Here is a 26,234-nt window from a genome sequence, read left to right as displayed (position 1 = left end):
TTCCATTCAATTTTTGCCTCAAACATGTCCAGAGAATGTCTTCGCTGGGTCGTAAGGCCCAAGTGTCGCATTCCAGATGTCGTAAAAGGCAAAGAAGGCATTCTTGGGAGACCAGGCTTCTTGCCTTACGGCACCCGCAGGGCGGGAAAGTGCTGGACTGTCGGTTGGAGGGACCTGGCCACGCCCCCGCCGCCGGTGGCCACGCCCCCGCCGCCGGTGGCCACGCCTCCTCCGTCGGTCCCACCGAGCTCCGTGGAGGCGGATTCCATTCAGACCCAGCGCTGGACGCCAGTTAAGACCTCCCTGCTCCCCGTCACCGGTACCATGCAGTCGGCGGTGGAGGCAGAAGTCGAAAATGAGGACGGCGACAGCAGCTGCGGGGATGTGTGCTTCATGGACAAAGGCTTGCAGAGGTACAGGCCGAGGGCCACGGCCATGGCGGACGGAGCGCGGTTAGCGGAGCTGCGGCTCTTCAACCAACGCCCGTGCTGCTTCCGGCCGCTCTACGCGGAGCTAAAGGCGGGAATTGCACCCCGCTCTCCTTTCTGCCCTTGACCGTTCTCACGACCCTGCTTAGCCTAGGAACCTGCCCCACCGCCTGGTCACACTGACCTCTGACCTCCCTTCGTGGCTCTGGGACAATTGCTTTTCTTACTCTTCTTGTGCTCTTGGCCTCTCTTTTATCCTAGGGAGAAAACAGTGGGAACTTAGTACCCCGCTGAACCAGACAGACCTCGTCGCTTCTTTATTGATTTTTGCCTCGATTTTCTGTATCACGTTTTAATTTCTTTGCCAACAGTAACTGCAAAACACGCATAAAATTTTCAGGGAAACTACATGTATCTTAATGGAATGCATTTTTATCCTCATGCTGCCCAAACTTACGCAGATCACTCTGGGCTCCGATTCTACACTACTTGCTCCTGCCTACCTTCTGAACTACTCTTACTATTTCCTCAGTGACATTCTCTGGGTTAGTCACACTGTCCTACTGGCAGTTCCACTATAGCCCTCGGCATTTGCAGTTCCTTTGTGCAGTGCTCATCCCAATGCAGATGCTGATAATTGAGCATCTTTTTCTCAGCCCTAATGTAAAATGCAGCAGGGGAACTGTTTTTCAGAGGGATATTTGCATTTGTTGCGGACATAAAATAATAGTTTCCCAAATGCCACGTATATGTGTGTGTATGTTGAAATACAATCACTAGTCCTCCCAGCAATTCTCTAAGGTAGTCATTTTCCCTATAAATGATAAAAGTGTGAAGTAGAGAATCTAAACAAATTGAAAAATAATTCATCTGACTTTATGTAGCTGGTAGGCAATTAAATTCAGATTCAAACCCATTTCTGATTTCACCGTGTGTGTTTTTTCCTACAGTCCTACACTATCTGCACAATGTCAGTTTCTAGTTACTTCAGTGTGTCAGAAAATAAATGGCTGTCTTAATAGCATAAGGTCTGGCACGAAATAAGAGTTCTGTAAATGACAATTGCTAGAAAATTACCAGATTCTTCCAACATACCTTTAGATGTTACTAGCTTGGTTTTCTTACTCTGAGACATCAAGGTTCTTGGACTAAACAGTTGCTAGGTTCCTCAGATCTCCAGCCTGTAGTCATTGTAGAACTATCCATCCACGGATGGTAGTCCAGTCTAATAAATCACTCATAATTTTTTTAAAGAAGTTGCCAGCTTAAGACTTTCAAATGCTTTCCTACTGCTAGTGAGGTGTTAGGATAATTGCAATATCCGAATACAGATGATTATAATATTACGAGTCCCTATTCCTGACTGATTTCTTATTCAGCACCTCTGAACTGTAGTTTATGTGATAGGAAGTGTTATTTTGGGTGCAGTTCAAGGCACAAATAGAAAAGTGTTCATTCTAGAGTGAATGAGGCACATTTAATATTTTCATACTGTTTACTCAATTTTGATTATTTCATAATGTTTTTAAGATCTAGTTTTTTACTTATTATACACTGTTTAGCATCAACTATTTACACTTTTAAGTTTCTGGAGCTACTACTATCTATAGGAGGAGTTCTAGTTTTATAGTAATTGAGGGACTAAAGAGTTGTGCTCTGTTTAAAGGAGGGGAGGTACATTCTAACTTGCACTAAGGGAAGACAAGGACTTTTTTTAAGTCAACCATATTCTTATCATAGACAGTGAAAGCAATATTAGAAAATTCTGGGTTTATATCTGGTCGCTGCTAACGTAAGTATACGAACATAGACTTCAGGGTTCTAGTGATACCTACTGCCTAAGAATTGTGAAGATTTAATCAAGAAAGGAAATAGGCTTAATTGCTGGGAGACACACACACACACACACACATACACATACGGAAAAATGGAGGTACAGATTTTGACTAAGATATTAGGATGCTACAGCCTTTATAATTCCTAACTGTTCCATACTGCCTTCCTTCGCTATATGATGATGAAACAGTATTCTATTTAGTGTCATTTTATGGCACTAAATTTAATATCCAGGACCACTCACCTTCCTCTAGTAGTTTCTTATTTGTGTAAATGGTCTAAAATCTTGATCTATGTGTTTGGAAGCATTTTGGTTTAAGAAACATTTCAAGGCACAATTAGAAAGATTTACATTCTAGAATAAATGGAGTACATACCTGTTTTCATGCTGTGTCCTTAATTTTAATTATTTGATTATGCCTTTGAAATCTTATTTTTACAGGTGTTGATTTTTTTTTTTTGTAGCATATCAGAGTTATCTTTAGTGTCAACCCTTCATGCCATCAATCTGCACTGCAATAACATCTCTAAGATAACAGCCATTGATCATATCTGGAATTTGCGACATTTGGATCTGTCATCTAATCAAATAAGTCAAATTGAAGGGCTAAACACACTGACAAAACTGTGTACTTTAAACTTGTCCTGCAATTTGATCACAAGAATAGAAGGTATGTAAGTGATTTTCATATAACACTTTGCATAAAGGATATGATTTCTTTTGTTCCCCAAATAATGGACTGGATATTATTACAGACTTAAAAACTAACCATAAAAATCACTATACAAGGAGATTTTTTACAGAACCAGGTGCTGGTGGTTCATGCTTGTAATCCTAGCTACTCAGAAAGCTAAGATCTTAGGATAGTGGTTCAAAGCCAGCCCAAGCAGAAAAATCCAACAGACACTTACCTCCAGGTAACTAGCAAAAAGCCTGAAGTGGAGATGTGGCTCAAGTGGTAGAGTACTAGTTTTGAGGAAAAAAAAAAAAAATCTAAGCAAGGATTCAAGACCCTGAGTTCATGTCCCAGTACCAGCACACAAAAAATAAGTTTTCTTTACAGAAAATGCCAATTAAAAAAATTAAGTATTGGGGCTAGGGATATGGCCTAGTGGAAAGAGTGCTTGCCTCGTATACATGAGGCCCTAGGTTCGATTCCCCAGCACCACATATACAGAAAATGGCCAGAAGTGGCGCTGTGGCTCAAGTGGCAGAGTGCTAGCCTTGAGCAAGAAGAAGCCAGGGACAGTGCTCAGGCCCTGAGTCCAAGCCACAGGACTGGCCAAAAAAAAAAAAAAAAAATTAAGTATTCAAAATTAATTTCATTGTTGCCAGACTAGAGTTACTCCCAAACAATCTGAAATAATATCATTATGCTCTATTATTTAAATCCTATAAAGGCTATATTTTACCTCATTTTGCCATGTTTTATTTTTAGGACTTGAAGCACTAATTAATCTCACTAGACTGAATTTGTCTTATAACCACATAAATGATCTTACTGGTAAGTATTTTCACCTAACATTTTCTATAATGCTGAATGTTTGCAACATGTGAATTAGCTCATCATGTTGCTACAGAGTTTACAGTTTACATGATGATAGGGAAGAAAAAAAAAGTCATGATAAGCACCACCCCCGTTCCCCAAGTAAGCAACAGATTTGAATGGACATTTTACCAAGAAGATATACCAAGTACACATGAAGAAAAAAGAGTACTTTTAATGTTTGGGAAATGCAGTTAAAAATCATAATGAGGGGCTGGGGATATGGCCTAGTGGCAAGAGTGCCTGCCTCGGATACACGAGGCCCTAGGTTCGATTCCCCAGCACCACATATACAGAAAACGGCCAGAAGCGGCGCTGTGGCTCAAGTGGCAGAGTGCTAGCCTTGAGCGGGAAGAAGCCAGGGACGGTGCTCAGGCCCTGAGTCCAAGGCCCAGGACTGGCAAAAAAAAAAAAAAAAAAAAAAATCATAATGAGATACCACTTCACAACTAGAATAGCTAATGTTTTAAAAAATGACAAAGTACTGATGAGATTATAGAACAGCTAAAACTTACTAGTATTAAGATTGTACAAACACTTTGGAAAACACTGGCAGTTTCTTATGATCTTATGTATACATTTACATATTTTATACAATCCCCCTTGAGTTGTTTATCCCAGAAAAATTAAAGTATGTGCTCATACAAAGACCTATATGTACTTATTCATATGAGTATATATATTTATTTGAGGGTTTGCAGAAGTAGGGAGAGGTTGTTTATTTGTTTGTGCCAGTCATGACCGTTGAACTCAGGGCTGGGGTGCTGTTCCCTGTGATTCTGAGATTATTTTGAGGCTCAGATTTTCTGACCTTTAGGTGGTTAATTATAAGTGTCTCGTGGACTTTCCTGCTTAGTCTAGCTTCGAACCTTGATCCTCAGACCACAGCCTTCTAAGTATCTAAAATTAACGTATGAACAACCAGCACCTGGCTTGTGGTTATTTATTTTCCTTGTGCTGTTCCTGAGGCTTGAACTCAGGGCCTGGGTGAGAGCACTGTACCATTTGAGCCACAACACTACTTCCAGCTTTTCATTGTTAATTGGAGATGAGAGTCTCACAGACTTTCCTTTTCAGGCAGGCTTCAAACCACAGTCTTCAGATCTCAGTCTCTGAATAGCTATGATTATAGGCATGAGTTACCAGTGCCCAGCTTTTCTGTGATTATTCGTAATAATCTGTAATTTGGAATCAGTATGTCTTGCAACCAGAGTTATAGTTTGGTTATTAAATGTCCCTTCAAGGGCTCATAAGCCAAAGACTTAATTTCAGCCTTTGTTGCCATTGGGAGGTCGTAGAACCTTTAGAAGTTGTGGCCTACTTGAAGCTAATCTAGTGAGAGCATGCCTTCAAAGATATAAGACCCTACCCCTTACCTCTCTGCTTTCTAGTAGCCTTGAAAACATAACCTCTCTACTGTGTACTGTGCAAAGGCCTATGATGGGACCAAGTGACTATGGCTGAATGTTCTAAATCCATGAGCCAGAATAAATCTTTCCTTCTTATAAGTTGATTATAGTAGATATTTTTGTGACAGTAACAGAAAGCCAACTGAAACAACTGGTAAATGAATAAAGAAATAGTGAAACATCCATATATTATCCTTACTTCTTGGAACTAAGAAGGAATGAGCATTCAGCAGCACAGTCTCAAAAGAATTAAGTTGAGTGAAAGTCAGTAACAAAAGATTGCATTATGTAATTCCATGTATATGGGTATTATGACAGAGGAAAAGCTATAGCTGAAATTATTGGTTGCTAGGGGCTTTACATGGGAAAAGCAAATTAGTTATACAGGAACACTGGGGAATCTTTGCAGTGATAGAAATGTTCTATATATCAGTTGTAGTGGTAGTTATACAACTATATATTTGTTTAAACACAACTGACTATACCTAAAAAAAGGTGAGTTTTAGTGACTAAATTTCAGATAGTGCACAGATTATAAAGCATTGTATGTTGAAACATTTAAATACAACTCAGAATATAAATCTGCTAAGGCAAGATCAAGCTTGCCATGTGAGAAACAAGGCAAATGTTAAAACATAGCAAATAAGTTACCACATTAAGAAAAGGAAGAGGGGGGCTGGGAATATGGCCTAGTGGCAAGAGTGCTTGCCTCGTATACATGAAGTCCTAGGTTCGATTCCTCAGCACCACATATAGAGAAAAGACCAGAAGTGGCGCTGTGGCTCAAGTTGGCAGAGTGCTAGCCTTGAGTTAAAAAAAAAAAAAGCCAGGGACAGTGCTCAGACCCTGAGTCCAAGCCCCAGGACTGGCAAAAAAAAAAAAAAAAAAAAAAAAAGGAAGAGGAACAGCAGAGACCAGTTCAGTACAGATTTGTAAGGTAAGGAGTTTGTATTTATTTTATTCTACCTACAATAGGAAGTCATTGACAGTATTACACCAGGGATAATATATTTATATTTTGTAAATAACAGTGACTACTTAGTGAAGAGTAGATTGTAGATGGACAGGAGAAGAAATGAAAAGAATGTAGATACAAAAGTAAGTACAAGTTTTCTCTAGGTTAACAGGTAAATGATAGTACTATTTATTGACAAAGAAAAGATTGAGAGCAGCATGTTTAGAGGTATCTGGTAAGAAATAAAGATCCTGTCTTAAATTTGAGAGCACTGTTGGCATGTATGCATATAGCCTGCAGATAGTGGTGGGAGGTCCAGGTAAAAATTAAATATTTTGCAGTAAAAAGCACTGGATGGTATTTGTAGCCATGAAACTATTAGATTGTGGAGAGTATTAAGACAGAGAATGGTGATCTAGGAAAACACTGTGAGGTACTCTAAAATTAAAGCAGGATTAAAAAGCAAAAAGGATTGCTAGTAATATGAAACAAGGACTCACAGTGGATGAGGAATGAATGCTGTGCAAATGTGTGAAAGAGAAATTAGACTTCAGGGAGGTGGTCAGAGACTTCTGCAGATAAAACAAAAGGATGAGTAGAAATGAGCCAAATCAATGCATTGAGGAAAAAGGATATTCTAGTCAAGTTGAAGAATGTAAAGTTGAATACAGAGAGTGCTAAACTAAAGAAAGTTAGGAAATAATACCTTCTAAAGAATAATAGAATTACATCTCAGAATAGTCCTTCCAAAAGAAAGGAAAATAGAGCATTCATCCACTAACACATTCCTTTTGATAGAGGGGAACCCCTGGGGCTGTTAACTTCCTCACACTTCTATGCTTTACTTTGCTCAACAGCCTTCCTCTATTTTAAAGAAAGTTTTGAGGTAGGAAAAGAGAGAAGCTGTTGGTGTTTACAGCGCACACTGGCAGTGTACCTAGCACTTTCCATGATAGCTACTGCTGAAATCATCAGCATCTGCTGCCACATGCTATAGACAAGCCCATGCAACAAATATCACCAGGGAACTAAGGTGAGGGTTGTTTGCCTTCTTTACTCAAACCAACAAAATTAAGTGTTCAATAGTATTTACTTGTAACTTCTACTCAAAATTGATGTGCCAAAGAGAGCCTAAAGCCATGACTTTATGTTGTTCTCATATAAGGTTATGCATTCACCTAGAGAAGTTGTGTTTTTATTTTGAACCAGAGCCCAAGAACCTAGGTTTTAAGCCTCAAAAAGATATTAAACCTGTATTTCTTTAAAATACCTAATTTTGCTGATGACCTATTCATTAGATTTGTGTCCGTTTATAGCATTATATTTGTGCTCCTTTGCCTCAAACACCTTTTCTCTATTGCAGGATTGATGCCCCTTCATGGACTAAAGTATAAACTTAGGTATATTGATCTGCACAGTAACTGCATAGATAGCATCCATCACTTACTTCAGTGTATGGTAGGATTGCACTTCTTGACTAATCTTATTTTAGAGAAGGATGGAGAAGGTAATCCTGTCTGTGACACACCAGGTATGAACAATTAATATAATACTTCTATAGCAGTTAAGAGTCAAAGTTCCTTAATTTACTGAAATTGGTGTTTATGACCTTTTATTTCTACTATTAAGCTTTGTGATATTTTACATTTGGAAAAACAATTATAAAGTTTAAGCAAAATTAAATTTCTTTTATAAAAGAACACAGAATGAACAGGTCAGTAATTCTACTTAGTTAGGTATTTCATAAGTGAATAACTCAAAATTATATTTTATCATTACAATGTATTCTCAGTAGTATAACATTGTATACACAAAAAGTGAGTAGAGAATTTTTTTATCCTATGGCCACATGATAATTAAAATAAAGAAAAGTACATTGAGAAATACTGATGATGATAACAAGTTACCACTTGTGTGAAAAGAACAGTTGGGCCCATTTATATACATGCATATATATATATATATATATATATTACATTGATGTCATTGTACATAGTATAGATAATAAAACACCTAAAAGAGTAAATGACTTTATTTAAAGAGCTTAGCTTTTTTTTTCTTAATTGTCAAAGTGAAGTACAGAGGTGTTACTAACAGTTTCATATGTAAGGATAGTAAGTACATTTCTTTTTTTTCTTTTATTTTTTGCCAGTCCTGCGCCTTAGACTTTGGGCCTGAGCACTGTCCCTGGCTTCTTTTTGCTCAAAGATAGCACTCTGGCACTTGAGCCACAGCACCACTTCTGGCTGTTTTCTATATATGTGGTGCTGGGGAATCAAACCCAGGGCTTCATGTATAGGAAGGAGACAAGTACTCTTGCCACTAGGCCATAGTCCCAGCCAGTTAATACATTTCTTATCCAACTTGTTACCTCCTCCCTCATTTTACCCCCCACCTTTCCCCTCCCCCTAGACTTAGCTTTTATATAGATTTATGAATGTACCTTCTAAAGATCTGCTTGAGTGTATGTTTGCTACACAGTTTACGTTTTGTATTGTTATGTGACTGTGAAAAGGCTTATGCAATGTGACAAACACTTGATAACTACCTTCCTTAGCCTGGTCGCTCATGCCTATGATTCTAGCTACTCAGGAAACTGAAATCTGAAGATCAGTGTTTAAAGCCAGCAGGAAAGGACAGCCCATGAGACTCTTACCTCCAGTTGACTAGCAAAGACAGGAAGTGGAGCTGTGGCTCAAGTGGTAGAGCACTATCCTGACCAGAAAAGCATAGAAACAGTTCAGATGTCCAGTTCAAACCCAGAACCAGCACCAAAAGAAAGAAGACTTTCTTGAGACCATGTAAGAATGATAAAGTGTCTAAAAATCAGGACAGATTTGAGAACAATTTTGGGGAAAACTTTTTTTTAAGAAATCCTAAAATTTTTCTGTTTTTCCTTCATCTTACTTAAGATCCTCAAATTCCAATTGTTTGAATCTTTATTTTTTGACTTCCTGTTTTAAGTTAGGTACTTACCTTCAAACTGAAGGGAAGCAATGAAAAAATTACTTTTCTCCCCTTGAAAGTACTAATATTGATTTGCTAGATTTCATTTTCCTTTTGAAGTTTCCCAGTCATTTGGCCACTTAATTAGTTTTGAAATCACTGTTTGATTTTAAAATACTTGAGCAAAATTGAAATGCTTCTAACTTAATTATGAATGCTAGTGTGTTGCCTTTTTCCATCTTTAGGGAAAATAAACTGAACATGTTATTATTGAATATAGATGCATATATCTTAATGCTTTTATGTATAAGGCCAAGGGGGTTGTTATATTAGGGAAATGCTGACACTTTGGTTTGTTACTATTCATATAAAAATAAATATATGTCTTGTTTAGCTTCCTTCACAGGATAAATTGTATCTGGGCCTCATGAATTCATAGCATTAAAGTAATTTTTCAGAAATGATGATTATGGCCTATAGCAGGAGGCTATGTGAAAGGTGAAGGACATATTTCTTTCATATGTAACAGCATGCTAGAAAAGCTTGAATAAATAGTGTTTCTTTGCAACCTTATTGCTTTCTGGAACTAATTTTACATTCAGCTGATATAGCAGCTCTATTTTAAAATAATTAACATATTTTAAAATGTTCAAATTTTTATTTTGAATTTGTTTCCAAGGGTACAGAGAAATTATTCTTCAAACATTGCCGCAGCTCAGAATATTAGATTGCAAAAATATATTCGGTGAACCAGTAAATTTGTCAGAAATGAATACATCACACCTACAGTGCTTAGAAGGTCTTTTGGATAACTTAGTTTCTTCTGACTCACCCCAAAATATAAGTGAAGATGAGGTATAGTATTGTTTTTTTTCCTAATACACCTTCAGACTTTAATGTATAAGTGAGTTTAAATTTATAAGCATTCTGATTTATGTCTGTATTATACATAGATCATTGATAGTATACCAGTTGTATCATCACCCCCTGCTGTGTTGCCTCCCATGGAGCAGTTTGGAAGTACACCAACAGAAACAGTTATGACATCATTTTTATCTGTGTGTCCATCTGAGCCAGAGAAAATTAACCAGGAAAATGATTTTCAGAATGAGATGAAACTTCAGAAATTAGATGACCAAATTTTACAGCTTCTCAATGAGGTAACTTTCCTGAAGCCCCATTATATACTTACTGAAGGAAAAGTAGTTAAGCAAATATAAAATAAAAACATACAAGCTAACCAACGAGAAACAATCTTTATTGAATTTTTCAGTGCATACATTTGTATTTTCCTTTACAGAAATAGGTTTGCTTATAGTAATCTTGGTAGAAAATTGTAATATGCATTCTCTTCATACTCTTCATTTTCTTCATACTTTCATATATAATCCCTTTGCCCTGTTCTGTAGTACTTCACATTGCTTCTGTTCACTCTGTATTTCAACTTTAAGTAAATTGAGGACTCTTTGATAATGCAAAATAAACCTAATCTCCTTTTGGTCTATCTTTTCCATTGCTTATTAGTAGAAACTACTTCTCCTTGGGTCCTGGTGGCTCTAAGGAGGCTGAGATCCGAGAACCAAGGTTCAGAGCCAGGCAGACAAATCCAAATGACTGTAATGTCCAATTAACTAGCAAAAAGCCAGAATTAGAGGCAGTGGCTCAAATGGTAGAAAGCCAGCCATGAGCAAAAAGCACAGGCCCTAAATTCAATCCCAAGTACTGGAATGGAGGGAGAGAGAGAGAGAGAGAGACCTTCTAGAATTCACTACTGAAAGGCAAATTCACTTACATAGTTCCTGCTTCAGTTTCAGTTTTCAGCAAAACTATAATCTCTTACTTTCCTGAATTGTTAATCATTCTATATCATTGCTACTGATTTAGGGTATTTTTGTTTTGGGGTTGGTTTGGTTTGGCTTTTTTGCTGGTCCTGGGCCTTGAACTCTGTGCCTAGACACTGTCCCTGAGTTTCTTTGTGCTGAAGGCCAGAGCTCTACCACTTGAGCCAGTGCCACTTCCAGCTTTTTCTGAGTAGTTTATTGGAGATAAGAGTCTCATGGACTTTCCTGCCTGGGCTGGCTTTGAACCATAATCAGATCTCAGCCTCCTGAGTAGCTACAATTACAGGCATGAGCCACCCGCATGAGCCACCCATGCCATGCTCAAGGGTTGTTTTTTTTGTTGTTGTTTTTCAAATCTATACACTAACAGAATGAATTTTAATTCATAGAATATCTGGATCTTTAGTCCTTGTTATTAATATTTTTATTCTAATGCATAATGATTGTCTACCAGCCTTGAGCACTACATTTCATTGAATGCAGTGGATTATTTCTTTGCCTTCTAGAAAGAAGGGTATAGTATGGATTACAGATCAGATCATTAATTCAGTATCAGTGTAGCCTAGGAATTTGTTAGTGAGTTTTGGGTTTGCTTTTCTGTTTGAGGCTGGTTATTTTTTTATTTTTTTTTTTTTTGAGACAGTCTCAACTTGTAGCTTAGACTGGCATTAAAACTCATGAACCGGGCTGGGGATATAGCCTAGTGGCAAGAGTGCCTGCCTCGGATACACGAGGCCCTAGGTTCGATTCCCCAGCACCACATATACAGAAAACGGCCAGAAGCGGCGCTGTGGCTCAAGTGGCAGAGTGCTAGCCTTGAGCTGGAAGAAGCCAGGGACAGTGCTCAGGCCCTGAGTCCAAGGCCCAGGACTGGCCAAAAAAAAAAAAACAACTCATGAACCTCCTCCTGCCTCAACCTACCAAATGCTATAACTGAATTTCAATTTTTTTATAAAAGATTAGGAAGAGGAGGGTTTAGAAAATGCTTTTGGTTATGTTTTACGCAGAACTTCAACCACTATATTCTCATCCACAGAACTTCATGTTCATTTTATCTCTACTGAACTTCATGTTCACTTTTTCTTTTCATATTGCTTCATTCTAATGTCAGTTTTTTTCTTCATATATATGTTTTAATTATAGAAAACTATAAAAATTGTTTCTGAACTTTGTTTTCATTAAGACAAATTTCATTTAATTGAATATGTCATTACTGTTTTAAAGTTTGAGTTATCTTAGGAATGTTCTCCAGTGATTCCGTTTTCTTTTGACAATCGGTTATTTTTATGCATATTTACACTGAATAATTTTGGAATACATCCTATTCATTTGCGAATGTTTAGTTATGAAGATTCTATTAACATCTTCCAAAGAGTGTTGATATTTGTTTTTAGCATTAAGTTGATTTGACTTAAACTAATTTTTCCTGGTAGGCAGCAGTTCATACTTCATTTCTTTTATACTTCACAGGGCTACTTGTAGTCTGCCCCTATGTCCCTCTCCTTTTCCAGGTCCAAAAATCTGTTTTGAGCTGGACACCAGTGGCTAACACCTGTAATCCAAACTACTCAGGCGGCTGAGATCTGAGGATCATGGTTTGATGCCAGCCCAGGCAGGAAACTCTGAGGCTTTTATCGCCACTAAACCACCAAAACAGCCATAAATGGCTCCAGTGGTAGATCACTAGCCTTGAGCAAAAAAAGCTCAGGGACAGAGCAGGACAGGCATCCCCAAAAATTCTATTTTGTCCTGTCTGAGACTTTGTTTCCATGGGTGGTTCTGATTACCATATAATCCCATTCAAGTCTATTTTCTAAGTGTCAACATTCTTCTAGAATAATATTGTTTTGTTCACTTTTCAAGGTCTTCATATAGTTTTCATTTACTTTTTGTTGTTGTCATGTTTTGGTTTTGTTTTCTGTTTTTATTTTCTAGAGTTTCTAATTGTTTCTAGGAGAACCAACCTGGTAGAAGCTTGCTTGTGTCCATGCCAGAAGCAGAATTTCTTGTCTTTAAATAAAGCATACCTAGTTTGTGAACCTTTAATCTTGTAAAATGTCTTAGAATTTACGAAAATTTTAAATTTTGACTTTTATACTAAATTGAGCTTTTAACAAATTTTGTTGTTTTCTTTTTTGTTACTCTAGACTTCTAATTGTTTAATAGATGGTGTTCCTGAAAAAGATCTTGAACCAAAAAGAGACACAGATATAACTTCTGAAAGTGATTATGGAAACAGAAAAGAATGTAATAAAAAAGTTGCTAGAAGATCAAGAAACCCATACTATGGGAGAACTATTCAAACTATTAAGCATCATGGTAGAAACAATAGCCCATTTATAAGGTACTGATTTTAGTTCCAAAGAAAATACACAACCAGAAGTCAGTATGGCTGGGTTCTTCCTTGGAGCTATCTCCTGGTGATATATTTATTACTTTACTGACATCAGAGATAATCCTTTTTATCTTTATTCTCTCAGATCTGATTACTATAGTCCATCTCCACATCTACCCCCACAGGTTCTGCATACAAGGAGTCTTAAGTTCTGGTGGGAAAAAAAATGTTACATTATTACTCCTATAACTGCTCCATGCTGAATATGAGAGTTTTTTCTTGTAACTGTTCTCTAAATAATGTAGCAAAGCTAGCATAGCATTTGTTGTTGTACCAGGTATTATAATTAATATAGGAATGATTAGCAGTGTACTTGATGTTATATGTATGTTATATACAAATATTACATCTTATAAGTAGCATGGTTTTATCAATTTTTTGTTAAAATTATCAGTTTTATTATATTTGTATTGAAGTAGTTGTAGAAAGGAATGCCATGCAACAACTTAGCTTATAATTACAACACATCTTGACTAATTCACCCCTCCAATCTGTCCCAACTCAATCCCTTCCCTCAATTTTCTTAGTGTCATAGGATATTCATTGAATATTATGACTGTACTTCCCATCCCCATATCTTCTTCTGTCCCCTCTCCTGTGACCTCCCCTACACACACATCTTAAGTACCAGTTTCCTGGTATTCATTTTGTTGGACTGTCAGTTCATTTATTTAAGGAGTTACACCATTTGGATTCTCCCCTGCATGTACCATACTTCTACAAATATATTTGTGTTGAGTACACTTGAATATAGCCCTGTATGTGTAAGTTAGATCTAGATTACAACATTTTGTGTGACTTGAATGTCTGCAGATTTTGATATCTAAAAGGGATCTTAGAACAAATCCCTATAGAAACTAACAACTGAAACCTTTCCTGCATTCATTTACAGTGGGAAATAAGATTGATAGACTTGAGATTACTGATGGACTTGATAGACTGTTATGACTAAGCTTTTCTCTCTCTTTAGGCAGATCTAGATAGGAAGTTTCTTTAGATAGTACCTACTAAACTTAGGATCAGGGTGAGTAAGATTGTGGTGTTTGATAACATCAGGATAAAGTAATTTCGTATCTATAGTTCATAATTGAGATCATTATGACACTTTGTTCAGAAAACCTTGTAGTCTGGAGCAGGTACAATAAACATTATATTTAAATAGTTTTACAAAGGGTTTTCAGTTCACCGTGTCAATTTATATATACAGTGTATCTTGATTAGTGTTACCCCTTCTACCATTCTCCCCTCTGGTAAAATGTACCTGCCTCCGTTTCTTTGTTTTTTGGTGCAGGGCCTGGACCCTGTCCCTGAGCTTGTTTTCTTTTTTTTTTTTTTTTCTCCCCCCTCTTTCTCTCAAAGCTAGCATTCTACTGCTTATACCACAGCTCCTCTTCTGGCTTTTTGTTAATTAAATGGAAATAATGGTCTTAGGAGAACTTCCTGCCAGGGCTGGCTTTGGACCACAACTCTCAGATCTCTGCCTCCTGAGTTACTAAGATTACAGGCATGAGCCACCAGGCACTCAACATGTCAGTTTCTTTGCTTTTTTTAATGTACTCTATTTGTATGGATTTCGTAGAGCATACCTACATTTCTGCTGCTCTGGAAGTGGAAATGGTAAGGATGACAGTTTGAGGTTTTTTTATCACCTGATAGAAACATTCTTGTGACCTCTAAAACTAATTACATTTTTATCTACAAGCACAATCATTCAGTATGACTAGTGATATTGTATGTTTACTCTATTGTGTAATGTGTTACCTGTATACTTTTTAATTTACCATTTTATTATGACCCCCAAGTACTGTCAATACTTTTTAAAATTACTCTATTGTATTTTAAGAATTTTCCATCTGAATATGTCAGACACCAAATTCTGAAAGATAATTTGTCAAATCAGTACCTTTCTTTAAAACCTTGAGGCTATTATTTACAAGTCACTAAAGCAGTCCAATTATAAAATTAATAAAGTTTTTCAAGGTTGCTCTTGTTTTTGCATTTAATGTTTGTACTCTACTTTTATATATGACTGGATAAATTTTAAAAGAACAGTATAAGCAATATACCTTGGTTTCTTATGTTTTATTCTCTGCAGTGGTAATCGTAAAATGAAACAACCTTACTTCAAAGACTTATATGTAAGATCATCTTTAGCAAAGTGTAATGAATTACAAGAATTAGAAGAACAGAAGACTGACATAATTAAAGTACAAAAGAGTTTCTCCGAGGACAACACATACCGGGTATGAATTAGGACTAACACAAAGTGCATGACTAATCATAATGATAGGTAGCATGTCAGAAAGTTACAGAATTTCCTTCACACATCTGTTGCTACTTGATTCCTCCCCTTATTCTCAACTCTAGAGACTTTAATGCTGAGAAAAAATAAAAATCACTATGCCAATAATATCTAACAACTATCATTTATTGAATAGTTATGTGCCAAAAACTGTGTTCTGCACTGTCCTGTATGTTTTACTTTCATTAATATAATTCTCATCATGGCTCTTTGAAATAGATGCTATTACTGGTACATAATTTAAAAAAATAAACTGACACCATGAGAAGCTAGGTAATTGTCCAAATTCATGTAACGCTGTTTTTTGCTTTCAGTCCCTTATTGAACAACTAGACGAAGAGAGAGAGATGAGATGGAAAGCTGAGCAAGCTGAAAAGCAGCTTATGGAGTATATTGATGAACTACACAAACAAGCAAGTGTAAAAACAGATGTTCATAGCCTGGCTCTGCTTACCACAGATAGGTAATGGAAAAGTATATAAATCTAATGGTGTCTCATAGCACAAAAAATACCTACAACTGGAATATCTTAGTTTAAACAGCCATTATTTTTACATGTATATGGTTTTCCTTTGATTTAAAATTTAGTGCTTTCAAATCTGTCTTATTTCGTTCTCTGAAAATACTAGTTTTCTAAATTATAATAACTTTTCCTCCTTTTTTCTATAATTACTTTAAAGTTATGCCTTTGCTTTAATGGTTGTAAGATTTTTTTTCCAGAGTGCCTATTGATTTTTGTCTCAACTTATCCTTCCATGAATACTAGGTTACTATACTAGATATTTGCAACAAGTCCAGTTTAGAAGTTGTTTTTGGTTCCATTTCATGTCTTAAAAGATCTCATTGGAATAGTAAATTGATGTGCGCACTTCCAGTCCAATTTTCATTTTACCAGTAAACTTGTTTGAAACCAATGTGCTATTTTTTCCCTTCCTGCCTGTTTGTCTTAGATGTTATATGTTTGTGTTATATAAAGAAAACTATTATACCTAGTACGTATTCTGTAAGAACTTCAACATAATTCTTCAAGCTATGACATACTGTGCTACAAACACTTACCATCCTACCGTTTTTTGTGTTTTGAGAATTGCTGTCTCTGAATTGATACTAGGCAAGGAGGAGAGAAGAGGACAGATAAATTAATGGTACTCTGACTATGTAAGGACAGAGGTACTCTTGCTTGCTTACAGATAAGTCAACATTATGCAATGACAAGTTTGTAGAGACCTGTCACTGAGTCATGAGATAATAGAAGGGAAATCATTTGTATTTTCATATTTTTTTATGAGCAAAGCTTGTTCTAGGCGTTTTTATTTCAGTGGATCTCAGAGCTATTAGAATGTGAGCCTGGAGATGTTTATGGCCTCATTGCATTATCCCATTGCCAAACATAGCCTATAAGGAATCCAGCCTGTAGGGGATCAGATATAAAGTATCCTAATAGAACTATGTTCTTCGTTTCATTGTTCCCTCAGAATAGTGCCATCCACTTTGGTTATATAAGTCAATAAATGTTCCCTTTTTTTTAAAACTAGTTAATAGTTTTCAACTCTTATCAATGGGTTCTATTACAAATCTAGGATCAATACTTGGTGTATGAGTGATACAAAGTTTTGTTGCAGGTAATCATACAATATTTTTTTCACATAGCTATATGTCCATCTGTGTTTGTGTTCCCTTTACCTGATTCTGAGTTTCTCGAAGGCAGAGACTATCTTATTCATTTGTGTACTATATTAAAAAATCTACATGCCACAAGACACCAGTGGCTCACACTGTAATCCTAGTAATTCAGAAGGCTGAGATCTTAAGATCATAGTTCAACTGAGTGGGAAGGTCTATCGGACACTTATCTCCCATTGACCACCAAAGAAACAGATGTGGACCTGTGGTAGAGTGCTAGAGTTGAGCAAAAAATAAGCTCAGGAACTGTGTCCAGGCTCTAAGTTCAAGCCCTACAACTAGTGTGCGCGCACGCGCACACACACACACACACACACACACACACACACAACTTACATACTTAGAGCACTGGTGGCTCATGCTTGCAATCCTACCCACTCAGGAGGCTGAGATCTGAGGATTGAGACTCGAAGCCAGCATTGCAATGAGACTCTTATCTCCAATAAACTACTCAGAAGAATCCAAAAGTGGTACTGTGGCTCTCATGTGGTAGAGTGCTAGCCTTGAGAAAAAGAATCTCAAGGACAGGCACCAAAAGGAAAAAGAAACCCTTGAATACCAGTGCCTGGTATACATTAAGTATTTTGTAAAGTTTATGTAAGACAACATTTCACTAATTTATGTTTGAGTGTTTTTCCTTTGGGCCCATTAGATTCAGAGACGGGAGAAAGGCATGTATTGCTTATTAGCCATACTTTTTATTTTATTTTGTCACTCATGGGGCTTGGACTCAGGGCTTGAGTGCTGTCCTTGAGCTCTTTGCTCAAAGCTAGCGCTCTCCTACCTTGTGCTACAGCACCATTTCTGGTTTCCTAGTGGTTAATTGGAGACAAGAATCTCAAGTGCTTTCCTGCCCTGGCTGGCTTGATAGTGTGATCCTCAGATCTCAGCCTCCTAAGTCGTTAGGATTATAGGCATGGACCACCACTACCCAGTTTATTAGCCATTTTTGCTGTAGAGTTTGAAACATACCTCAGATATTTCTACTGTAAACTTTAATATTGTCAATAACATATCATTTTGTTGTGCATAATGTACTTACTACCACATACAATTTCTGCTTTAGACTAAAGGACATTATTTTGAGAGAGAGACATTCCAAGTCGCAACTTGAAATTATGGTCCACAAACTTCAGAATGAAATTAAAAAACTAACTATTGAACTAATGAAAGCAAGAGACCAACAAGAGGATCACATTAAACACTTAAGAACTCTAGAAAGAGCATTAGAAAAAATGGAAAGGCAAAAAGGTCAACAGCAGACAGCACAGGTATTTCTTTTTTTTTAATCAATGATATAGAATAACAAATTCAGTTTCTAACTGAAAGAAACTTACATATAGTAAACCTAAATGACATTAAACTATATGCAAAAACTTAAACTATTATATAGCAGTCATGTTGCTTATTGAATAATGTCAAAACACTAAACAAAATGATATAAACATTCCAGTTGGTTTTCTGTTTTACCAGAGGTAGATTTTGAGTGTTTGGGTGCTTGAAAGAATGTTATTTTCATGCTTACAGATATTCTCATCAGACTCTGTTACATAGATGAACAGTATTTAATGCTAGTGTATAAGACCAAGGTTGTGTGAGCACAGTGTTAACCTAATAAAATTTTTAAATCACCTTAATCCATTTAAGTTCCACATATGGAAACTAGCATGAAAACAGAGATTGTTATCTAAAAATTATAATTGCTTTTTCATTTTACTTCTTTGTCAGTGAGGGGCTCGAGCTCTGGGCCTGGGTGCTGTCCCTGAGCTCTTTAGTTCAAGGCTAGTGCTTTATAAGTATTATAATTATATGTATTTCCTCAGATGAGACTTATCCAAGAGGTGGAACTCAAAGCTTCAGCTGCTGATAGAGAAATAAACTTACTTCGAACTTCACTTCACCAAGAAAAAGAACAAGTACAACAACTTCATCAACTTCTGGCATTGAAACAACAGGAACATAGGTAAGTGAAAAATATGTTGGAGGTGTGAAACTAGTACCTTTCTTTATCTATTTTTAAATATCAATAACTCGGGCTGGGGATATGGCCTAGTGGCAAGAGTGCTTGCCTCATATACGTGAGGCCCTGGGTTCAATTCCCAAGCACCACATATACAGAAAATGGCCAGAGTGGTGCTGTGGCTCAAGTGGCAGAGTGCTAGCCTTGAGCAAAAAGAAGCCAGGGACAGTGCTCTGGCCCTGAGTCCAAGCCCCAGGACTGGCCAAAAACAAAACAAAAATAGATAAATATCAATAGCTCCCTTACATATGTAAAGACTGTTAACTGTTGTGAAGTCTGATATAATGACCTCATGGAAAATACCAAATTCATGTGTGCATTAGAATCAACCTCATAGCAAGAACTAGTAGCTAGAAAATGAGGTGACTTTTGTCACTATTTGAGGTTTATAATTGAGACATCACAAGCTAATTTCTTATTGCTCTAAGCACAAATAAACACTCATCAGTGTGTATAGAGAAATTACTGTAATGGACACCCAAGTAACTATTAGTTAATTTAGTTTGTTTTCATTCCTTTAGGGCAAGGTTCAATGGACATTTTCTATAAAAGGCCATGTTAAAAAAACTATACAAAAACCCAAATTTTTCCTTAATGGACCTATACCCAATTTCTGTATTTCAAAATGAAGACCTGACCTCTAAAATAAAGTTGGATAATACAAAATATTAAGAAGTATTTTTAAAATTTTTAAGTTTTTTTACATAAATAATATCCTTTGATTTGTATTTGTTTTTCATTCCAGAAAGGAACTTGAAACAAGGGATTTTTTGAATGATACAGAATTCCAGGATGCTTTAGCTAAGGAGCTAGCAAAACAAGAAAGAAAGCATGAGAAAGAAAGAAAAGAATACCAAGAAAAAATTGATATATTAAACCAACAGTACTTGGATTTAGAAAATGAATTTCGTATTGCTTTAACTGTTGAAGCTCGAAGATTCAGAGATGTAAGAATTGGTATCTTTATTGGAAACAATTAGTAAAAATACATAATTTGATAAGGAGGCAATGAGACTATATTTCAGAAACATAACACTATGCTAGCTGTTTGACTTTAAAAAAATGACATAAAGTCCTAGAGCCTTAGTTTCCTCACATGTATAACAGGTAATCTTCATTGGTATTGCAAAAATCAATTATGATTATAAATGTTGAAATATAATGAACACTGGAATAAGACCTGGAAAACCTGAATTCTCTCCAATTTCTATATAGCAGACGTTGGCAAACCTGAAACCCATAAGGCTGAATATAGCCCACTGCATATTTACTTTAATAGTTTTATTGTAAAGGAGCCCTATTTGTTTACACATTATCTGTGGCTGCTTTGTAGCACAAAAGCTGAGTAGATACTTGCAGTGGAGACCAGATGACTTGGCCTGCTGGGCCTAACAGTTCAGTGTCTGGCTCCCTACAGAAGATCAGGCAAGCCCTGCTATAGAGGGGTTCGCTGCTAGAGTCCCTTGCTGCTAATACCCATCACACCAGCAATAAACTAGAACCCATTTTCTCTTGCCTACATGAGGATTTGGCTTTTCTTATAGCAGCACTTTTTCCTTTTTATTTGACCATTCCCTTCTGCTTGAGAAGATGCTTTGATTTTTCTCATTTTGAGAACACTGTCTTGATCCTGTTTGGCTACCACCTTGTTTCTCTGTTTTCATTTGGAATAGAACATCTCAAAGGCATAGATTTGCTCTCCCTAGTTTAGTTCCTTCATTGCTAACATGTTTTGATTAGGCTTTTGTTTGTACTGCTCTACTAGCATTGCTGTATTGAGAAGGCAACAACATCCACAGCGTTTAAAGTTATCAATGTATTATTTATCTGATTCGACCTAGGAGCAGCCCACGGACAGAGTTGCTCTGTCCCTTCCCTCCAGACACTTCTCTTGATTGTCAGCACACCATTCCTTGGCTTTCTAGGCTTCCTATTATTTTACTTCTTTGCAGTCTCTAGTTGGTTTCTCTCATTTCTCCAAACTTTTGTTATTGGGCTGCCCAATTTTCAATTATGTTCTTTTGAAGACACAATCAATCTCTTGGTAAATTGTTTATTATATCCACAGCACGGACCTTTCACCTAAATTCTAAACTTATTCTCTTAACTCCTTTCACCTATATTACTTTAAGAGCTTTTTTTCATTGACCTGCACCATTCCATCCTTGAACTTTCCTTGTTTATGCTGATCACAACATCCACAATGTAAAATGAGAATGTAACTTTCCAAAGATTTTTTAGTCTGTGTTGCTCACTGTCTTATTATAGTACATAGAACAATGGCTGGCATACAGCACACTTAAGTACTTGCCATAATGAATTCTGGTCTTAGGTGCACTTTCTCTGATAACTTTGGACCAGTGACTTAACCTCACTATGTGAGTTTCATCATTAACATTTGTAGATTAAAGCAAACTTACCCTTTTACTAAAATTGACTATGAAAATGAAAGACATAAACCTCTGTATGCAAGTATTTCCTAATTGTACATAGGATTGACATTTATAATGCAATTTTGAAATACAGGTTAAAGATGGTTTTCAGAATGTGGCAACAGAGTTAGCCAAGAGTAAACATGCCCTTATTTGGGCCCAACGAAAAGAAAATGAATCCTCTTCTTTAATAAAAGATCTGACCTGCATGGTGAAAGAACAAAAATCAAAACTTGCAGAAGTTTCCAAATTGAAGCAGGAAACAGCAGCAAATTTACAGGTAAGATGTTATAATATTGTATTTTCTTTTATTTTTTTTCGCATTGTCATGTATTATGATGGTCTTAGGAAGTACACAAAATGAACTTTTAGATTATCCTAATTATATAGTTTGATATATATCAGCAAATACAACTGAGGAGAGGTGGTTAAACTTAATATTTCACAAATCGTAGGGCTTACATTAAAACCATTTAAGTAAAACACAAGTAGATTTATTTCTTAAAACATGTTAAATAGGGGCTGGGGATATGGCCTAGTGGCAAGAGTGCTTGCCTCGTATACATGAGGCCCTGGGTTCAATTCCCCAGCACCACATATACAGAAAATGGCCAGAAGTGGCGCTGTGGCTCAAGTGGCAGAGTGCTAGCCTTGAGCAAAAAGAAGCCAGGGACGGTGCTCAGGCCCAGAGTCCAAGGCCCAGGACTGGCAAAAAAAAAAAAAACAAAAAAAAAACATGTTAAATAGGGGCTGGGAATATGGCCTAGTGGCAAGAGCGCCTGCCTTATATACATAAAGCCCTGGGTTCGATTCCCCAGCACCACATATATAGAAAACGGCCAGAAGTGGTGCTGCGGCTCAAGTGGCAGAGTGCTAGCCTTGAGCAAAAAGAAACCATGGACAGTGCTCAGGCCCTGAGTCCAAGGCCCAGGACTGGCAAAAAAAAAACACAAAAAACATGTTAAATAAATACCTGCTCTACAGTGATAAGATAACATTAGGAAAATGATACTCAAGTGGTATTGAAATGTATTTAGAAAGTGCCACTTGAATAGCTGACATTAATTTTGTAATGGTAATGTGATGATGGTGATTTTTAAATACCCTTAGCTACAATAGTTTTCTGATAAATGTCTTTATTACTGTTGTCTCAGTTTTAGATAAACACATGCTACTTTACCCAATATAACTCAACTTCTGGAAAGTTATGTTTATGCTTTTTATGTAAATGCATTATGAGAAAGTTTAAATATTAAAAGTATAGCTTCTTGGTTAGAATTTTAGAATAAAATTCAGAATTTCAAGAAGTGGCCTCTTAGTTTTATTTTTTTATTTTATATTTATCTTTAGTCCAAAACTTGTGGTATAAAATGTGTCTAAAATTTACTTTGTCCTTATTTATATGGCTTTTCTTTCTATTATAAGAGAACTAAACCATGCACCTTTGATTTTTTTTTTTTAATTTTGGGGGTATATACAGAATCAAATCAACACTCTTGGAATTTTGATTGAAGATGACAAGCAGAAGAGTATTCAAATAGAACTTCTCAAGCATGAGAAAGTCCAGCTTATTTCTGAGCTAGCAGCAAAGGAATCACTGATTTACGGTTTAAGAACAGAAAGAAAAGTATGGGGGCATGAATTGGCAAAACAGGGTAAAATTCTCAGATTTTTCAAATGCGTAATAACCATTGTTAAACACCAGTCTGGCTGTCAGAATAAAAAAGTATTTAACTGTCACTAGAGGCCAGGAAAAAGAATAACACTATCAAATAAGAGTAAAACCTCTGAGGAAATGGAAAATTAAGTTCTTAATTTGTCAATTAAGACGTTATAGCAGTCACACATAGTGACTGTGCAGGAGACTGAGACACAAAGAAGGAACACTTGAATCCAGGAGTTTGAGACCAGCTAAGGCAATATAACAATATTAACTTTTTAAGGTTTATTTAAATTTATTTATTTTTGAGTCTTGCTGTGTAGCACTGGCTGGCTTTGAAGTCTCAATCCTCCTATCTTAGCTCCTGAGTTCTAGAATTAATATACATGAGCTACTAGCCCCTGTTTAAAATGCCATAAAAAATTCACAATTTTTTTGAAAAGAAAATTTGAATATATTCCTAGGATACTACATGGTGTATATATGCATTTTGCAATGTTTAACTCAAGATTAAAAACACCTATCTCTTTAAATATTTATTTCTTTATGGGAAAACATCCCAATTCTATTAGCATTGCTATTTTTTTTTTATTGTTCTCATGGCTATATAATTTGGCCACTTTCCTGAACTATGTAAACCTTTACAATAGTTCAGCTAAATAAATCATTAAAACTAATTCTTATGCAATTATTTTAAATTATTTTGTAGTATACAGTATTCTATTTATACCACCAGGTATGCAGAAATATAAAGCAATATATGAAGAAAACTACATTGAGCCCCTAATCTGATTCCATTTCAAATCATTTACATCGCAAAAGACATCATACTAATCCATTGCATTTAAAATACCTTAAAGATTTTTTCTTTTCTGTGCTCATACTAGGACTTGAACTCAAGGCCTTGTGCTCTCACTCAGCTTTCTTGTTCATGGCTCACACTTTACCATTTGGCTATGCTTCTGGCGTAGCATTTTGCTGGTTATTTTGGAAATGGAGTTTCACTGGCTGTCCTGCCTGAGCTGGCTTCTAACCAGTATCCTGTTATTCATAGCTTCTGAGTAGCTAGGATTATAGGCATGAGCTACACGTGCTCAGAAGATACCTTAACGATTATGAATAACAAGATGTTAGTCATAACGGATTTAATATAATGATGATTGATTTTATTCATGATTTTTACATTTTTAATAGCCAAAATGCTGAGAATCCTTTTTGTTTGTTTCCCCTTTCCTCTTCATATTGTGTTATTGTTTGGGAGTTTTATTCAGTTTTTATTTACTGTCTTTTACACTGTTAGATTAGGCTTTTATAAAATGCAAAACCTTCAAGGTTCCATATGTTTCCAACTTGTTTTTTTTTGCTTTTTTGTTTTGTTTTATTTTCTAGGGTCATCTTTATCCCAAACTCGTGGACAGTTAGAGGCCCAAATTGAAAGTTTATGTAGAGAGAATGAATCTCTGAGAAAGACAAACGAAAATGATAGTGATGCATTAAAAATAAAAAATAAAATCATGGAAGACCAGACAGAGACAATTAGAAAATTAAAAGACGTAAGTTTGGCATTTGATTTCAAGAAAAGAGCCAATGGCAGGTTTGAACATCTGTCCAGATCAAAATATCCAAAAACTAATTTGTTTCTGTGATTTGCAACTATTAAAGAATTTAAAGCATAATATCATAGTTCATTCCTATTTATAATATTTTCCCCTAAAGTGCTGCCTGATTTTTTGCTTCATAATTAACTGTACAGAATTCATATAAAAAAATATAGTGAATCACAAGAAAAATCATTTTATGTGTTTAATATTCTTTTAGTAATAATTTAAACTATATCTGGTTAATCAAACTATGAAACACTTAACCCTAATAAAAAATAATGTACTTATTTTATCTTAAAGTGCTTACAAGAAAAAGATGAACAAATCAAACTTTTACAAGAAAAGATCACTGAAATAGAAAAATGTACTCAAGAACAACTTGAAGAAAAATCTTCAGAACTGGATAATGTAATTGAGAAATTGGAAAGACACAATGAAAGAAAAGACAAACTAAAACAGCAGTTGAAAGCAAAGGAAATAGAACTTGAAGAAATTAGAAAAGCTTACAGGTATTATACACTATTTTCCACTGAAAAAAGAATGTGTGGCTTGCCAGTGGGTTGGCATATGTTTATAATCCCAGCTACTCAGGAGGCAAAGAGATTGATTATAAAGTTGAGCCCTGGGGCTAGGAATATGGCTTAGTGGCAAGAGTGCTTGCCTCCTATACATGAAGCCCTAAGTTGGATTCCTTAGCACCTCATATATAGAAAACGGCCAGAAGTGGCGCTGTGGCTCAAGTGGCAGAGTACTATCCTTGAGCAAAAAGAAGCCAGGGACAGTGCTCAGAACCTGAGTCCAAGGCCCAGGCCCCCCCCCAAAAAAAAAAAAGTTGAGTCCTTCCTGAGCAATGTATGAGACCCTACCTCAATTAAAACAAAATAAAAAGGCTAGGGATAAAGTTCGGTATAGAACACTTACCTTGCATGTACAAGGCACGAAATTCAAGCCCATTACTGAAGGGGGTAAAATGTGACTTAATACTCATTTACTTTTAAATTACTTTTATTAGTACACTTAATCAGAAATGGCATGATAAAGGAGAACTTCTAGCTCATCTTGAAACACAAGTAAAAGAAGTGAAAGAAAATTTTGAAAACAAGGAAAGACAACTTAAAGCAGAAAGAGACAAAAGCATTGAACTACAAAAGTAAGTGTTAAATTCTAAAGGACATGCAA

General features: G+C 36.2%; 1 protein-coding gene across 8 annotated transcripts in view; it reads left to right on the top strand.

The window, feature by feature from the left end:
- The first annotated feature begins 226 nt into the window (after nt 1-226).
- Lrrcc1 (leucine rich repeat and coiled-coil centrosomal protein 1) overlaps nt 227-26,234 on the top strand; it is a 28,749-nt gene continuing 2,741 nt past the window's right edge. Inside the window, exons 1-18 of one of the 8 annotated variants that reach the window (XM_048359012.1) lie at nt 227-413; nt 2,730-2,935; nt 3,704-3,769; nt 7,539-7,706; nt 9,801-9,976; nt 10,075-10,281; nt 13,110-13,306; nt 15,453-15,600; nt 15,974-16,122; nt 17,240-17,281; nt 18,409-18,613; nt 19,166-19,305; nt 20,108-20,309; nt 21,889-22,074; nt 23,275-23,449; nt 24,844-25,007; nt 25,356-25,564; nt 26,068-26,205. In XM_048359012.1, the coding sequence (XP_048214969.1) occupies nt 325-413; nt 2,730-2,935; nt 3,704-3,769; nt 7,539-7,706; nt 9,801-9,976; nt 10,075-10,281; nt 13,110-13,306; nt 15,453-15,600; nt 15,974-16,122; nt 17,240-17,281; nt 18,409-18,613; nt 19,166-19,305; nt 20,108-20,309; nt 21,889-22,074; nt 23,275-23,449; nt 24,844-25,007; nt 25,356-25,564; nt 26,068-26,205 (2,867 nt within the window). In that variant the 5' untranslated portion in view covers nt 227-324. Of the gene's footprint in view, nt 414-2,729; nt 2,936-3,703; nt 3,770-7,538; nt 7,707-9,800; nt 9,977-10,074; nt 10,282-13,109; nt 13,307-15,452; nt 15,601-15,973; nt 16,123-17,239; nt 17,282-18,408; nt 18,614-19,165; nt 19,306-20,107; nt 20,310-21,888; nt 22,075-23,274; nt 23,450-24,843; nt 25,008-25,355; nt 25,565-26,067; nt 26,206-26,234 lie in introns of those variants that run through there. The other 7 variants (XM_048359014.1, XM_048359015.1, XM_048359013.1 and 4 more) reach the window with 7 other exon arrangements.

This window comes from Perognathus longimembris, chromosome 12, assembly GCF_023159225.1.
Source record: "Perognathus longimembris pacificus isolate PPM17 chromosome 12, ASM2315922v1, whole genome shotgun sequence".
Taxonomy (NCBI): Eukaryota; Metazoa; Chordata; class Mammalia; order Rodentia; family Heteromyidae; genus Perognathus; species Perognathus longimembris.
The sequence above is the reverse complement of the archived record's forward strand: the minus strand, read 5'-3'. Positions and strand labels throughout refer to the sequence as shown.